This window comes from Rhinatrema bivittatum, chromosome 4 (assembly GCF_901001135.1).
Source record: "Rhinatrema bivittatum chromosome 4, aRhiBiv1.1, whole genome shotgun sequence".
NCBI lineage: Eukaryota > Metazoa > Chordata > Amphibia > Gymnophiona > Rhinatrematidae > Rhinatrema > Rhinatrema bivittatum.
Genome location: NC_042618.1, coordinates 354,072,018 through 354,089,736, shown reverse-complemented (window position 1 = coordinate 354,089,736; position 17,719 = coordinate 354,072,018). Strand labels below are relative to the sequence as shown.

Here is a 17,719-nt window from a genome sequence, read left to right as displayed (position 1 = left end):
GACAGGTCCATTAAATAGTCAATAATCACCAACATTCAAGGTCCTACAGCCAAATGGTGACAGCAAAACCTATTTGAACTAATATATAAAGCCTGACCGCAAGGGTCACTACTAAATGGACTCTAACCAGCTTATTATTAGGATAAGCTATGGGGTTTTGTACATAATCTACTACAGATATGGTTAACTGTCTCCAGCTCATGCAGCATTGCCCAGCAATTCAAACTGCCCTGCCTATGCACCCATGGAAGCACAGGAGACCAGCCACTTATGGGAGCTCAGTTTTATTGTGTGCATAATATAATCCTTCAAATGAAAGTCACATTTTTTTTTTAAAAACAGAAGTACCTGTATCAAACCGCTACAGAAATGCGATCAAATTTTTTTTTTTTTAAAAAAGAAAAATCTAAAGTAAAAAAAGTAAAAAAAAAATTAGATGTTGGATAGCAATTTTGAAAACACCCTGGAAGTGAGTATTTTTGTTCTCAGCCCATGTGCAAAGTTACTGTGCAAAAACATAAGTTCAAGAAGTCCATGGAAACACAGAAAAGCTTCTTCGTGACAGACCAAGCAGAAGATCAGTGCCCTACAATGTTTTTACTAAACAGCTCTCTAAAGCCATAAACATGAAAGAAAAGAAAATTCAGAACCTCTAAAGAAATTGAATCAAAGTCAAATTTCAGTGCAAGTGAATTAGCAGCATAGCAAGGCCAGAGGAGAAACCAAGAAGCTAGTGGTAAGGTTATGCCACAGGTTCTTCCAGCTCCTACAGAAAGATCTGAAGTCAGATCCTGTCCCTTCTTAATTAGGATTATGACCATGAATAAAATGAAAGCCTGGTGATCTTTTTTTCAAGCCATGCCTGCTGGCTTTCAGGGGCACTACAATTCTTGATTGGTCACCATCCTGAGCATCTTTAGTGCCATGTCGCCCTGGTCAGAAGGCACCTGTGCACAAAACAGAGCAAGCATTACAAAAACAGCTGCATCACATGAACTAATAGGTGCGCTGAAATTCCAAGGAATAAAGAAGCTGGTATAAAAGATTAATATGTCTTTGCACAATACATTAAAACAGAATTCTAAAATGGTGTCGAGCAGCAGTGTGGCTCATTCCACACTGCTGCTTGACACCATAACTTGCATGCATACAATGCACTGCAAAGCCGTGGTTTTCAGATCTGTAATTTAATGTTTTGATGGAACAAAAAAAAAAAAAAAAAAAAAGATGCAGCTGTTACATACCATATGCCCAGCCTTCAGAATCCAGTAGAAAGCAAAGTTTTCGTGGGCCTTGTAGAAGGCTGCTGTGTCAGTGGAGAATGGAGAAACGTACAGGGCTTTCCATTTTTGTTTGATGAACTGCTCCAGCTGAGGCCATTTCATCCTCTTTACCCAGGCCTCCTGACCTACAGCAAGAGGGGGGGAGGAATAAAAAAAAAATTAAAAAAAAAATTTTAATTGTCCAAGATCTCTGCTTCTAGGTGCCTTTTTTTCAAAGCAGGAACAGGACCTGACAAGCGCTGTGATGCCAGAGATCAGTTTGTTATTTGTAGCAGAGCAAGTGTCGAACGGCCTCTTAAATTTCAACTTTCTATATACTGTAAGTCCCCTACAACTGCATGTGCAGTCTACACCATAAGTCCTATAAAAGAATCAGGCCCACGGACCGTACCCTAGAGAAGAGAGAGAGAGGCAGTTTCCAAACACCTGAAAGTATAAGAAAAGCACAACCAGCAAGCAGTTTCCAACCAAAAACAGAGGCCATAATCAGTCTACCTTCTTGTGCATCATAAGTAACATAAGGAAATATTTCTTCATGAAAAGGGAGGAAAACAATTTTGCATACAACGGAAGCAGTGCATGCAAGTCTCGTGCATATTCACCGTGATACACTGAAAGCGTGACTGGTTAGGTGTGCTCAGAGGCCTGGGTTGAGCAGGATTCAAGAAAGTCCAGAATCCTTGGCTGCAAGGAAGCAAGAGTAAAGCCAGAGATCAAGTGTCCCATCGTTTTGCAATACAGAGAGAAAAGAGCTTGGTCTCTTCCTGAGGGACTGGGGTGGGAACCACCTGTGCATATTCGTTATGTATGTGCTTGAAAACTTGAGAAATCAATTATATTGCATTTTGACGATCTGCAGCTTAAAATTTTGTATGGATTGGCTGTGGCAAGAGACACAAAAATCCCACAAACCTGAATATAAATGAATCAAAATAAAAAATTTGCTCTATGATCATATCTCTGGCAGATTGAGACACTTGTATGCCTCCTTTGCTCTACAGACATCTCCTTGTTCGAAAAACTGAACATCTAGAGACAAGTACTTTTTGTGCTTTGGTTTTCTGGAAATGCCCATTTCTAGTACAGCAGTAAGTCATCTATCCTGCTATTGTAATTTGAAAACAATTTTTTTAAATAGTAGTTTGTGCATCTCCAGACATTTTGTTTAAGTCTGCAGTGCTCTGCAATCCCTTTGGGATGGAAGACAGAGAAAATTTGCTAGTGGTGTATAAAACTTTTTTTCTTTAAAAAAAGTGGTATTCTTACCCACTGTGTCCACAATGAGATCCAACTGGCCATTATAGACTGTAACATTGACTCCGGCTGTCAAGAGCTGGTCCACAATGTCTATCACTGGTTTCATGAAGTCCTCCTCCATGTTTGCAAAAACCTCTGGAGCCTGGCCTGCTCATTTCAGTCAAAATAGAGAGAGAAGAGACTGGAAACATTAAGTAAAGTTGCATGAAACTGACCAAGGCCAGGACTCTACTTGGGGTTGTCTAACATTCAGACTGACATAAGCCTTGATATACAAACATCTGGTCTTTTGGAAGCTGAAACCAGTCCACCACATTGTACATTTCTATGAGAGATCTTTTCAAAATGCCACCACATCTCAATGTGGTCATAGCAACTTTTCATAAGTCCACTACAGTTCATTATTGCAAGAAAGATGCTTACACGACAAATGGCAAATTCTCTTTTTTCTGACAGGCCAAGAGATAAAAGGAAAAAAAAAATCAGTTTTCCTACAGAGGATGCTCTAAAGCAGTGGTTCTCAACCTTTTTCCCATCGTGACACACCTGACAGACCATGCTCACATGAGTGAGACACTGCTCATTACAATTATTTTTATTGTTAAGAAGAAGAAAAAGATCTATTCAGACAGAATACAAATTGCATAAACCGAAAACATCCCACACCAGAACAGCACCAATTTCCAGCACATAACAGTAACCACCTTACCTAAGAAAAGGCAACACTGAAATTATTATACCAGGCCTTAAGATACCAATACATCTCCTATTAGGAAAACAGACCAAGTCATGCTGCTATAGAGTCCTACACAGAAACTACACGCCAGCAGAAAACCTCACCTGAATCACATGTGCTGACCCTCACCTAACAAAGAATAAAGAGACCAAAATGCATAACTAGAAGCATGCAGACAAAAACTGAACTGGAAACTGCAACAAGCCAGAGTCTCTGTATGCAGTGTAATAAAGGAAAAAAAGAAACCTCACCAGTCCTTATAAAACAAATCAAGAAATATAAAATCAGTAGCAGTAAAACCATACTAACAAAAAGAACAGATTTCAAAACAGTGGATGAATGAAATATCTAATTAAATTAAAACTCAAAGTTTCTAGATACCAATAAAATATTTCAAAATAGCAGACAACGACCCAGTAATGAAAAATAATAAGGATACAAAAAATTGTTTTGCTCTGCATACCAGGGAACGTTTGATGTCCAGGTGCCCTGAGATTGTTTTGAATTAACAGGAGGAGGGATGGTTTGCTTGCAACTTTCTCCTCTCTCACACTGGTTCTCAATTGCTCACATATACACATGCTTTTTCTCTCACTTATATAGGCTCTTAAATTACACATATGCTGTTTATCTTTTCAGGCTCACACACAGGCTTTCAATCACACACACACATATACATGCTGTCTTTTTCTCACACACACACAAGACTCATTTGCATACTTACAAACATGCTCTCATTTACACACAGGCTCTCACATACTCACATGCTCCTTCACCTAAACCAGCTCTCAATCACACACACACTCTCTTTCAAATGTACAGGCTCTCAATGATTCACATACATGCTCTCTCACACAGAATCTCAAACACACATGCTTGCTCATTCACTCATTCTCCCCCGAACTAGCTGCAGCAGCAGCCTCCTCCACTTCTAACGCTAAAGGCAGCAGCAACCTACTTCATTTTCAGCCCTCGTGGAGAAAGGAGTCCCATCTGCTGCGGGGGTTGATGACGTTCTTTGTTTTTCTCCGAGCCACGCAGCTCATTCCTCAGGCTGCGTCTTTTCTTTGGACAGAGGCTGCCTGCACTAGCATGGTCTTCTTCCCGTGCACACCCCTGCTGCTCACCACTTCCGCTTCCGGGCCACTGGGGGGGGGGGGGGGGGGGGGGCCAGGAAGAAGAGCATGCCAGTACCGCTGACTCCAGCTGTCCTGCTGTGTTCCGCCGGGGCTATCAGCATTTTAAGCCCGGGCGGAGGACCTATTTTGCTTGGGAGGGGTGGCGACACACCGGTTGAGAACCACTGCTCTAAAGCTCACCTAAAACAGTCTGTGGTAAACCAGATGCAGAAACCTTTTATTCAGCACCAGTAATGCTCAGTGGTACTGCCTGGTGGGCTGTGATGCCATGGCCTTGGCTGTTTGCATAAGCAGTCCCACAATGTACTCAACATTTGCAAATAGCCATACTATAAATCAATTCTCATAATGCTACAGTCACCATGGGGCTAACCAATCTTCAATAATGAAGACCAATTTGTTACAGACTTTGATGGACCTGGTCCTTCACTGTTCTAGCAGCCTTATGTACCAGAGGACAGGACAGACTTACCTCCCCAGAGGACTGTGTCTGGAATAATCTTCAGTTGCTGCCGTATAGGCCCATTCATCAGCTTGCCCAGGTCACCCCTTTGAAGAGGTTTCACGTGGCGCTGGTAAAGTTTCACTAGAAAAAACAGACAAAAAAAAAAAAAAAAAAAAGAGTTTAATTGGTACAAGTATGAAGTGAGCAGTGGTGCTGACTGTCAAGGCTTCAACCCTGGCTAAAGAAAATCTTTTAAGGAGCTATTTAATTAACGTGAAGCACTTTGTACTGCAATAGAAGTTAATGGAACAAAGAATCATTAATTACTAGTGTAATTGCTTGACATAAGGCCTATAAGTTCTGAGAATAAATGCCATTTTTCTTAGCTTACTTTTAACAAGTCATAAAGGTCAGATACATTAACAGTTACTCATGAGGCTAACTGTGCAGATATCAGGGAAAAAGAACTTCGGCAACTTAAAACCACACCTAACTGTTGCTGATATGATTAGCCAGACAGTTGAGGCCTCAACAAAAAAAAAAAAAAGAAAGGAAGGTTTGGACAAGTCCCTGGAGGAAAAGTCTAAGAAACCATTAAGGTGAAATTGCAGAAATCCATTGCTTACCCCTGGGATAAGCAGCTTGGAATCTATCTACCCCTTTGGATCCTGACAGGTACTTGTGGCCTGGACTAGCCACTGCTGGAAACAGGATACTGGGCTTGATGGACCTTTGGTCTGACCCAGCATGTGGAAATCCTGAAAACCTGACTAGCTCATGGCCCTCTCTGCTTTATCTTAAGCAAACATTTAGAGCCTGATCTAAGCAATTTTCCCTTCAGAGACCTGTGTGGTTATGGGAGGGGAAAAATGCCAGCAGTCACCACCATACGCTTTAGTGCAGTGGGCCCCTTAAAGTTATTTTAATTTGGAAAGTGAAATTGTACCTCATCCCCCCACCCCTCTGCTATTAAATGGAGACTCCATACAGGAACAATGTAATGTACGAAATGAAAGAGAAACTATACAAGTTTAAGCCACCTCTGAATCTGTTTGTCCTGTCTATACACGCCAGCACTCATCCTGTTAAGTTATTGCATGTGTCTTACCAAGGACAGGATTTCCAAACTGTAAATCTTTGGCCATCGGGGAGTCTTTGGTTAGTATGTTATAAAAACTGACTCCATCTGTGTTCTGAAATGTGGGGGAAAAAAAAAAAAAAAAAAAAAGTTTTAACACCAAAGCTTAGTATTCATGATGCAATGTGTCCATGATTTCTGAGATGTTTTAGCATGTAGACTTCATGATGATTCAGAAATCCTTTTGTCTGGCATAAGCAAGTTTGCTTACCCTAAACAGTATTTCCGTAGATAGCAGGATGAATTAGCCATGCTGTCATGGGAGTCCTAAGCTCCACATCACATTGAAAGAAAATTTTATTAGTCTCTTACACCTTTTAAGTGTGATGAATCTGAGTGACAGTCGACTCAGTCACTGTGTAGATAAGGTTTGTAGAAGAATTATTCCCAGTTTAGCATCTTCCGTCGTCTGTTGATCAAGACAGTAGTGGGAAGTGAAAATATGACGAGATGACCAGGTAGCCGCCTTGCATATGTCCAGCGGCGCTACATGTCGAAGGTGAGCCAGTGACGTTGACACTGCTCGTGTCTGATGAGCTGTGGGTTGAGAAGGCAGCTTGCACTGTCGTTTTTCGAAACAGAGTTGTATACACTGGGTTATCCAGCTAGAGATCGTATGTTTAGCTACTGGAAGACCCGGAGCATTGGGATTAAAGGAGACAAAGAGCTGTGAAGGTCTGTTCTGCGAGTTGGTCCATTGTTTATAGTACGCCAATGCGTGCAATAGTTTCTCTCGATCATTGCAATGAGGCTTCGGACAAAAGGTTGGAAGCTCTATGGACTGGCTGAGGTGGAATTGGGAGATAACTTTCGGTAAGAAAGTTGGGTGAGTTCGTAAAAGGACATTATGGTGGTAAAATTGAAGGTATGGGCTATAATGTACTAATGCCTGCAACTCACTTACTCGTCGAGCCGACCCGCTGTCAAGAATACTACTTTCCAAGTGAGGTAGTTAATATGTGCCGAATCCATCGGCTCAAATGGTGGTAACATTAATTGTTCCAGAACCCAGTTCAGGTTCCAGGGTACTAGAGGTTTAGAGACTGGCGGTTGAAGATGAAGAAGACCTCGCATGAATCTAGAAACGGGCGGGTGTAATGAAATTGGTTGACCGTCTAAGAGTCTATGGTAGGCAGCAATGGCACTCAGATGGACCCTGACTGAGGTGGTGGCAAAACCTGCGGAGTACAAGGTGTGTAAATAGTCCAATAATTTGTCCGGAGAACAAGTGAGTGGGTCCAACCCCTTGGAGCTGTACCATGTCGCATATCTCTGCCACTTGAACTGATAACTACGTCTAGTGGATGGATTACGGGATTCTAACATTATGTCCTCCAAGCTGTTAGATGCAGGGACGAGTGGAGCAGGGCTCCCTGCTCTTGTGACAGGAGGTCTTCGCGTTGTGGAAGGCGCAGTGGCGTGTCTGCTGATAGTTGCAGCAGATGTGTGTACCATGGCTGTCGAAGCCATGCCGGTGCAATCAGGATTAGTTGAGCCTTATCTGGGTCCGGACACCGATAGCAGCGGTCATGTTCATCGGTGATTGACAGACTGCCGCAATTCCTCAGCCGCAGGGGGCACGGTTTGAACCCCGATGGCTGTCCTCCTTCCTACCTTGTTCCTTCATGGACCTGGCGATTTCGATTTTTTGGAATTTTTTCTCTTCAGAGCTGAGGAGGTCTGAAGCTCTGCTTGCGGAAAAACAGACTGAGGAGAGTAGATTCCAGCGCGGGAACTCACGTGCAGCCTCAGAGCGAAGCTCTGACATCACTTTGAAGCTCCGCCTCCTGGGCCTGATTGACAGTTCCCATGACAGCATGGCTAATTCAGCTCTGCTATCTACTATAACTAACATGTTATAATTCTGAAATATGTTCTGTCCATAAAGAGCTCAGCATTCATGCATGTTCCCAAAGCACAGCTGAAGAAAGCACAGAATCCTCCCTGGAAAAAAAAAAATGTTCCAAAGCAAGAACAGCCTCTCCCTGATTTATTGCTGCTGCTTTTCCTCAGCACTAAATAAGATCACAAAGTTAGAGAGCCCTGAATGCGTAGCAAGGCCCACCAACCCCCAAGGCAGGTGGAACCCCCTTTCTGCAAACCTATTCCAAGCAGATTACTGAGCAACATGGCCAGCTCACTTGCTCAATAACGTCCTCGGTCTTACTCCAGAGTTCTGTGGCTTCTTTGTACTTCCCCCTGCTCATGGCATCCAAGACCTGCTTGGCGGCAGTCATTACTTCCACATAACCTTCATCATCCAGAAGAGACTGAAATGCAAGCAGGCCGAGAAACAAGAGTTTACTCAATACAGGGAGTCACGTCCCTACAAAACTTAGGGATTGTGCATCCTGCTTATCTGAAGGAAAGGTTATTACAATTGCCTGCCACACATCAGTGAGTAAATCTGAGCTGATGAGGGCCAAAAAACCCCCAAAAAATTCATGTGATTTTGTTGTAATGTTTTGCAGGAGGCCCAGAGAGTCTTTGCTGTGGATAGGGCCTTACGTACCCCTAAGTGTCCTACTCAAATGGGGTTAACTGCTACTGTAACCCAAATCTGTACTTTCATTTTATCATATTTTTAAACTATGCTCAGAAGTCTTGAACTTAAACTTTAAAGTTTGTGAGGTAGGACAGTGCTAGTAAATGGACACTGAATTTGAACCAGATTGCTTAAAAATAAATAAATACCACACCACCACCATTTTACTTTTGAGAGACAGAGCTCAAGAATTTGACCCTGAACAAAGAAGGTAAAGTAGAACTAATTAACCATAGCATACTTACCGTGCTATAGAGATAAGGTCCCCAGGTAAGCACGGAATCTGGAAGACACAGAAATGTCTTATGGAGAAAGTTTCAGTAGAAGTAACTACCAATTTACTGGGCGGGGAGGCAGGGCACTTGTAAAGTGCTTATAACCTTCTGATAAATTCTGCTTTACATTTAAAATTCCCAGCCTCCACCCAGGGCAATCCACAGGCAGAAGCCAGGGTACATACCTACTGGGCTCCAAAAAGCAGAGAATCTGTGGCCATCTGACCACTGCTCTAATTGCTGAGTTACAAGGCAGATGGGTGAGGAGTTTGATCGGGGGTGGGGGGGGGATTCACTGGGGCTATAGATAAAGATTCTCCCTCCTTACATCAGTTAATGCATGGCAAAACAGGTAAAAATTGAACTGGAGCTCAGTTTGGAGCAAAGTGAGCCAGGTGCCCCACACTACACACACAAAAAAAAGTTACAGATTATCAAAGTCTTTAAAGGTTCCAGTCTATGACTAAGGGCAAATATAGGAGTGGTTTGTGTGGGCATTAGACAGCCTAAAATGTTCCATGATGCAGTCTGCTCCTCGTTTTTACAAGCTCTTTGGACCAGCCAATTCTTACATAAAGCTCCATGTGAGATGCCTGATGCATGTTCCATTTATTTATTTTTATATACCGTCATTCGGTTCAGCCATAACAACGGTTTACAAAGTATGCATGTTCCATGATGTAGTTATCTGGCCAATGCTTGGTAGCTGTGGGGGTGGGGAGAACAGCTTTGCAATTGGGCTTCCAGCACTGCCTGTCTGTATTTTTGGTGGGAACTGCACCTCTTGCCATGAATCTGGACATACCTATAGGGGAAATCCAGGAGTCCCCCAGAGCGACCCCTGCAAAGTTGCACTTGATGCTTCCTGCCTGGACAGCCTGAAAGCAAAAATATCACCATGATTTGAATAGAAGCCAGAGAGATTATTGCAAATGTTTCACTAGCACAGGTGAGCTGTTGTGGTGGAGGAAATTTTTCTGACATCAAGTCAAGGATACAATTCCTCAGCCAGCATACTAATGGTTATTTCCCCTCTTAAAAAAAAATTATATAACATGATCTTGTTACTGAGGAAAGTCCAGAGCTCACAGTCTGTTTCTAAAGGCCCTATAAAAATACAGGGAAATGGCCTGCTTATGGTGTAGTACATGAGGGTAACCTGCACTGAAAGGACAGACCATTGCTCTATCCCCCTCCCCCCACACTGAGATAGGATGCTCCGGATGAGCTGAACACTTGAATTCTTTATCAGAACCTCTGCGCCACAATTACTTGCCATTAACCTACTAAGATGGGTTGAAAGTTTACCCTCAGCTATGATACCCCTGATATAGAGAAGAGTATAAGGAGGACAAAAGCTCTTTCCATAGGCAAAATGTGGGAGGGGAAAGCCTTAGTGAACTGGCCCCCTCATTTTACAGAAAAGCGATAGCTCATTGGTAATGCTTTTACATCCTTGCTTCAATTGCTGCTCCTTACCTTATGAATCTCTAAAGAAATAGCAGCTGCCATTTTGCCTCCATAGGATTCTGAGAAGATGTAGAAAGGAATGTTCTGGAATAGCCAAAATGCAGTTACTAAAGCACCGTTCTTAAAGCAGCAGTATATCAAAATGTTGCTTCTCTTCTCCCCCCCCCCCCCCCCCCAGCATCACTGCTGGGGAAACATTGATGAGATTTGGTGGGGGTGGGGTGGGGTGGAGGGGGCATTCTTAAGTGGTACTGCTTCATTTCAAGCCTAGTGGGGCCAGGGAAAAAAAACAAAAAACAAAAACCACAAAACACCACACACTTTCCTGCTTAGATGTAATCTGAATTAGGAAACCAAAGCAGTAACCTGACAAGACTTTTTCCTCAGAGTGTTCTCTTTTCTGTAGCCATCAGTCCACTAGCATTGAATCGGATCATGTTCTCCCACCTTAATTCTTGAATTCTGTATTGGCTGATTTTTAGAGAGATCATTTTGGTTCATGCAGCTAATGCCATGAATGTTCTACAGGTGGCTCAAATCTGGAGGTCACTGTGGCACTCTTAGGACGCAGCTAGGAATCTTACTGCTACACAAACCTAGACAAGGCCAACTTTACTCACCTGAAACTCTGGCTTGGACTTAAAGAACTCTTTCAGGAGAACCATCATATCGGTGGCAACAGTTGCAACATCCTTGGCAAAAGCATTGCTGTCGTTGGTATAGCTGAATCCTGTGCCGACTGGGTTATCCACAAACAGCACACTAGCTGCTTGCACCTGTGTAGGAGGACAAAGATATAAGTTATAAATAATTCATAAACTGTATTTAAGACCCATCTAGACTATTCCATGTAATTCCAAACCCACATCTTAGTTTCTCTAGTTTTCCCCCCTTCACATTTAAGGATCTTCTGGGCTTATCCCAGGCCTTCTTGATTTCGGTTACTGTTTTTGCCTCTGCCACCTCCCCTGGGAAGCTGTTCCATGTACCCACTACCCTTTTCCTTGATGGGATACTTTCTAACTAGCAGATGCTAAAATCTCTGCAAAATGTTTTGCAGGCATCTCTGTATGACTCCCCCCTTCCTGTCAGACCCTAGGATGCTACTACCATGGCCCTCCTCTGGCTCATGCGGGACAATCCAGGCATCACAGCGGTTTGCTGGATCTGCCGATCGAATGCCATCTTCCCAGCAGCATGGGTTGGAGGCCAATGCTGAAGCCTCCTTCCAGCCTGGGTGCTGCTGGAGCCAGACATGCACCCTGCCAGTCACCTCTGCAGCAGCACTTAAGCACATTATATAAATGCTACTCCTGAGTCTATACAACTTCCTGCAGCCTCCTATCAGGACCTCTTGTTCTAGAATTTTCCTTACCACTGGGTTAAAGAGAGAAAAGAGTTAGATTCTTATGCATTAATACCTTTGAGGTACTAAAATCTTTGATATCTCCCTGCAGAAACCTAACTGGATAAAGTCTGTTTAAGATGAGAAGAAACCTCCCCATGGAACAAAGAATGCGGACAGAAAAAAACATCCCAAGGTTAGGATTAGCTGAATTAGAGTGTACACTGAAAAGTTTTACAGATCAAACCATACCCAAAGTCAGGAAACATGCATTAATGACAAAATAAGATTTTGCATATATACTTTTAGAAGTTACAAGCACTTTTGTATGTATGTGACACTTGTGTTGTGTATGCATTATATTACAAACCTAAGATATATTCAGATCTGTGCACACGCCAGCTTGAATACAGAGGACAGCTTATAAAGTAAGAGTGAAAATAGTACCTACCACAATCAAGAACAGAACAGAACTCCACAAGTAAGAACACAGAACGCCTATGAGTTTTTGCTACATTTTGCTTAATGATTGCGATGACAGCACTGACCAGTCTGCCTCCATTCCTTTGTAAACTGGTGGATTTGCATATGCTAATCATGTAACCCATATAAGAATATGCATTTTACTATACAGAGCACTTGCAGCTATCAGGGGAAATTTAAACAAAAAAACAACAACTTATGCAGGTAGGTGTGAAGCCTGCAGGTACTTCCCATTCCCTACAGGCTTTGTATCAATTCTCAAAGGGGGGGGGGGGAATTCCCCTTTGAAATTTGCCTGGAGGTACCTGCAGAGATTGATATCTGGTTTCCCCTTGAAAAATTGAGTTATGAAAAATGCAAATTTCCCCATACCTAATGCCACCTCTGATCTCCCCTCCCCCCCCCCCGGGGAGTGAAGCAAGCATATTGTTCATCTTCCATGTGCATTTTTAGTGTCATACAGAGTGGGCAACTTTCAGACAGGTGATTTACCTAGGCATTCAAAAACTGCCCTCCCCATTGTGAAATACAAAATAAGAGTCAGCTATACATTGCTGCTTCATCTTCTTAGTCCAGATCCAAGCACAAGCTCTGAGCTAGGAGCTAAGAATGGTCCCTTTTTGGCTTTATAGCAAAGACTGAACCTGTGCAATACTGAGGTGGGGTTAAAGCTCTGCCTCACTGAAGATGAAATGGTTTTGGATCCTCCCAAGAAGGGAGGCAGGAGGGAGGACCCTACCCAGGTTGTGTTTCGTGCTTTTAAGTCTGTATCAAGGGGACCAATTTCTTCAAAGTTTCCAAAGCCACAGCTAGAAGCTCCAGGACCCCCCTGCAAAAGAGAACCAATAATGGTAGATTTAGGGCCTGATGGGTTAATATAAATACAATTTATTGATACATTCTGACACTCATACATTTTTTATAGCATGAAAGCTTATGCTGGCACAATCAAGGCACATCCAAAGCAAGACTCTGCCAAAAGGGAAGGGCAGAGTGCATGGCCATACGGCACAGCCCAGGGACTAATATATGGTTAACCAGACCATCGTAAGTGCGCACAAGCTGTTCTGTGCATTACGTGTTTCATTTTCACAGCATAAACTTTCTTCACCCTAAGACACACTCATTTTCGCAGATATCTCCTCAAAAATGTTTGGTTTGCAGGTTAAAGAATGAAAGCAGCCATTGTCCAAATACCTACCACCCTCAGCTGGGAGACACCAGCAAAGGTCAGAAGAGTGGCTGGAAGCCAACCCATAGCCAGTCAGGGGATCCCTGGGTAGGAAAGAGGGATATAAAGTGGTGGAATGTCCCCACTCTCAGCAACTGGGGTAGGGGGAACAGCCACACCAAAAACAAACCAAAGCGCATCACATTTAACATATTTACACACCCTGGGCTCTCAATGCTATCCATTGTAAATTGGATTAAACTCTGTTAACAATTACAGTACATTAAAGTGAAGGTCATTAAGTTAAAACTTGTCTTCACTCTGCTTTGAGGCCACTTGTATTGACAGGGACAGTGTGAAAAGTCTTGGTATTATGGGGCTAGTTAGGTCCCCGAAGAACTGAACCACTGTCAGAGCTGTATAAGTTGTGAATATATTTAGGAATTTTGTGTTTTCTTTTCTATTAAACTGTCTTCTCTTGAAAACTAAACCACTGAATTGTGTGTGCTAGTGAGGAGTCTGAGGCTCTCAGGAAACCTAAAGGTCACATTATTACTGACCCTTTTCAGGTAATATCTGTCAGGGCCCCTCTGCCCTAGGGCTAGAATACATGGGAAAGGAATGGGTATAGAGCATGATTTATGGCTGAGTACACATACATACATATAAACACATACTTTGCTGATTTTCACATTTATTATCCCAGTAAATATAGAGTATATATATTCTAGGACTAACAAAATTGCAATGCACATATGAACATGGTATAATGTTAACAAGAATCAAAACCAAAGAATGAATATGACATTTGTATTTTTCTCTTGTTAACATTATTCCTTGTTCATATGTGCATTGCAATTTTTGTTAGTCCTAGAATATATATACACTCTATATTCACTGGGATAATAAGTGTGAAATTCAGCAAGTACAGAGTGAAGATATTTTCTGTGGGAATTAAGAGCCACCTAGCGACCTTAACCACTCCCCGACCATTACACCACTCATGGAAAAAGGCAGAATATCAAGTATCTATAAATAACGGTGCCATCTCATCCTTACCTGCAGCCACATAACTAGGGGTAATTCCATATAACTCTTTGTGGGGTTGTCTGCATAGTAGAGCCACCAAAACATGTAGGCATTGCTTCTGACCGCAACATAATCCCAGGCTTCCTGCAGCTTCTGAGCCTCTTTTAACACAGCAGCACCTACAATAAAACCTGTCAGGTTCACATCAATAGTACAATACAGAACTGAAATAAAGACAAGCCAAAAATCCATAAGAAAACAAAATTACTTCATCCAGATTTGGAGTTTAACAAAGGAAAATTGGTTCTTACCTGCTAATTTTCGTTCCTGTAGTACCCCGGATCAGTCCAGACACTGGGTTGAGCCTCCTGTCCAGCAGAGGGAGACAGAGAAAAACTGAAAAGGTATCCTATATCAGGACAGTGCTCACCCTGCGTCCCTTCAGTATAATCGATATCAAAGTAGCCAAAATAGCATAGAGAACCAGGATAAGATAAAGCAAGTAAACAACTAACTATCAAAATGAAACAAGAAATTCAAACATGTATGAAAAATGCTCTTACACAGCTATCAATATACAGCAGATACCTCTGGTGCCTTACAATTCAGATGAACTTCCAGTGTCTTAAAGCTCAAATAGGAAGTAGAGAATTCCAAAGAGAACCTGTGAAAGAGAAACTCCGAGCGGACGTAGCAATGTAGATGCAGTCAGGGCGGGAGTCTGGACTGATCCGTGGTACTACAGGAATGAAAATTAGCAGGTAAGAACCAATTTTCCTTTCCCTGTATGTACCCGGATCAGTCCAGACAGTGGGATGTACCAAAGCTTCCCTAAACAAGGTGGGACCGAGACAGTCCCGCTCGAAATACCTCTCTGCCAAAAGAGCCAGAGACTGGCGCCTGAACATCAAGGCGATAATGACGGCAAAGGTATGTACGGATTTCCAAGTAGCCGCTCTGCAGATTTCTTGCGATGAGACTGAGACTCTCCGCCTAAGAGGTAGCCTGAGAACGTAAAGAGTGAGCTTTTATGCCCTCCGGAACCGACAAATATACACCGACGCAATCACCTCTTTTAGCCAGTGAGCGATAGTAACCTTAGAACCTTATTCCCCTTACTCGCCCCACTCCATAAGACAGACGATCAGAGACTCTAAAATCATTTGTCACCTGCAAATATTGCAGTAGGACCCTCTTCACATCAAGGCACCGTAGATCCGCACCAGGTGTGTTTGCAATGTCCTCTGGAGAAAAAGCAGGGAGCTCCACTGACTGATTTACATGAAAGGAGGACACAACCTTTGGCAGGAAGGATGGGACTGTTTGGAGGGAAACACCTACATCAGAAAAGCGAAGGAAAGGTTCCCTACAAGATAGGGCTTGGAGCTCAGACACTCTCCTGGCTGAGGAAACAGAGACCAGAAAGATAGTCTTAAGGGTCAGATCCTTAAGTGTGGCTCGCAAAGAACGCGGAGAACCAAGTTAAGGCTCCACGACGGACAAGTAGCCCAGACACTTAGTCCCCTTGAGGAACCAAATGACATCTGGATGGGTAGCCAACGCGTAACCATCAACCCGCCCAAGGAGGCAACAGAGCGCCGAAACCTGTACCCACAAGGAATTGAAAGAAACTTTTGGAGAGACCATTCTGCAGGAAGGAGAGAACCTGGGACACCGAAGCCTTACGTGCTGGAACTCCAGACTCAGCGCACATGGGGGTAGATTTTCAAAAACGGCACATTGGCGTACTTTTGTTGGCGCTCCAGGCGCCAACAAAAGTACGCGGGATTTTAGTAGATACGTGCGTAGCCGCGCGTAGCCGCTAAAATCCTGGATCGGTGCGCGCAAGGCTACCGATTCCGTGTAGCCGGCGCGCGCCGAGCCACGCAGCCTACCTCAGTTCCCTCCGAGGCCACTCCGATTTCGGAGCGGCCTCGGAGGGAATTCGCTAACGCCCTCCCCTCACCTTCCCCTCCCTTTCTCTACCTAACCCACTCCCCCCGGCCCTGTCTAAACCCCCCCTACCTTTGTTGGGGGATTTACGCCTCCCAGAGGGAGAAGTAAATCCCCGCGCACCAGCGGGCCACTGGCGCGCCTAGACGCAACCCGGGGGCGGTTCCGGAGGGTGCGACCACACCCCCGGGCCCGCCCCAAAAACGGCGCGCCGCTCGGCCCCGCCCCCGACACGCCCCCCTCGGAAAACCCCGGGACTCTGCGCGCGCCGGTAGGCCTATTGAACATACGCGCACCAGCGCGCAGGGCCCTGCTCGCGTAAATCCGGGCAGATTTACGCGAGCAGGGCTCTTAAAATCCACCCCATAGTCTCAAACACTCTCCATACCTAAATATAAGCCAGAGAGGTAGAAGTCTTACAGGCCCACAACAGAGTGGAGATAACCTCTTCCTTATAACCCTTCTTCCTTAGTTGCCGCTGCTCAAATGCCAGGCCCCTAGACAAAAGCGATCCACCTGATCGAAAAATACTGAACCCTGTCGGAGCAGGTTTGGCAGATGGCAGAGGCAGGAGGACCGTCCGTAGCAAAATTCACCAGATCTGGGAACCACGGTCTCCGAGGACACTCCGGTGCCACGAGGACAACCGGCCCCCTGTCGAGTTCTATTCTTCTGAGTACCTTTCCCACCAGAGGCCAAGCTGGGAAAACAAAGGAGGACATCGTGAGGCCAGGGTAGGACCAGTGCATCCACTCCTGAGCAGTGCTCCCTTCTGCAGCTGAAGAATCTGGGGGCCTTTGCATTGCTCAGAGTAGTTGTCAGGTCTAAGTGAGGGACCCGCCACTTGTGCACGATCAAAACCATCGCCTCTCTGGACCACTCCCACTCTCCGGGGTCTAGATGCTGACAACTCAGGAAGTCTGCTTGAGTGTTCTCCTTCCCCGCAATGTAGGAGGCTGCTAGCCGTTCCAGATGGCGCTCCACCCAGGCTAGCAGCTTGCTGGCTTCCAGGGCAACCGGACGACTCCTAGTGTCCCCTGGTAATTAACGTAAGCTACCGTGGTGGAATTGTCTGAGAGAGGACTCGCACAGCTTTGCAATGGATCAAGGGCAGAAAAGTCTTGCGAGCCAGATGGACCACTCTGGTCTCCAGATGATTGATGTGCCACTGAGACTGGATTGGGATCAATCATCCCTGGGTAGACTGATTATGACACACCGCTCCCCAGCCAGAGAGGCTGGCATCCGTTATGACAACAATCCACTGAGGTGTCTGCAAGGGCATCCCCTTCAATAGGTGAGCGAGAGAGAGCCACCACTGCATGCTGTTGATGGTAATATCGGAAAGTGGTTAGGGTGTCTGAAACTCCTCTGAGACCGGCTTCCAGTGGGATAGCAAAGCTTTCTGCAAAGGACGCATATGAACAAAGACCCAGGGAACCAAATCTAT

At 44.3% G+C, this 17,719-nt stretch overlaps 1 protein-coding gene across 3 annotated transcripts in view; it reads right to left on the bottom strand.

Annotated features, from left to right (window-relative positions):
• Positions 1-265: 265 nt before the first annotated feature.
• The window catches only part of SCPEP1 (serine carboxypeptidase 1), a 29,727-nt gene continuing 12,273 nt past the window's right edge, over positions 266-17,719 (bottom strand). For 2 of the 3 annotated variants that reach the window (XM_029600701.1, XM_029600703.1), the window contains 12 exons: positions 14,347-14,495; positions 12,856-12,945; positions 10,909-11,064; positions 10,298-10,372; positions 9,624-9,696; positions 8,789-8,826; positions 8,140-8,268; positions 5,969-6,053; positions 4,888-5,001; positions 2,550-2,687; positions 1,245-1,408; positions 266-947 (listed from right to left, as the gene is read on the bottom strand). In XM_029600701.1, coding sequence (XP_029456561.1) covers positions 882-947; positions 1,245-1,408; positions 2,550-2,687; positions 4,888-5,001; positions 5,969-6,053; positions 8,140-8,268; positions 8,789-8,826; positions 9,624-9,696; positions 10,298-10,372; positions 10,909-11,064; positions 12,856-12,945; positions 14,347-14,495 — 1,277 coding nt within the window. In that variant the 3' untranslated portion in view covers positions 266-881. Of the gene's footprint in view, positions 948-1,244; positions 1,409-2,549; positions 2,688-4,887; positions 5,002-5,968; positions 6,054-8,139; positions 8,269-8,788; positions 8,827-9,623; positions 9,697-10,297; positions 10,373-10,908; positions 11,065-12,855; positions 12,946-14,346; positions 14,508-17,719 lie in introns of all 3 variants that reach the window. The other variant, XM_029600700.1, reaches the window with a different exon arrangement.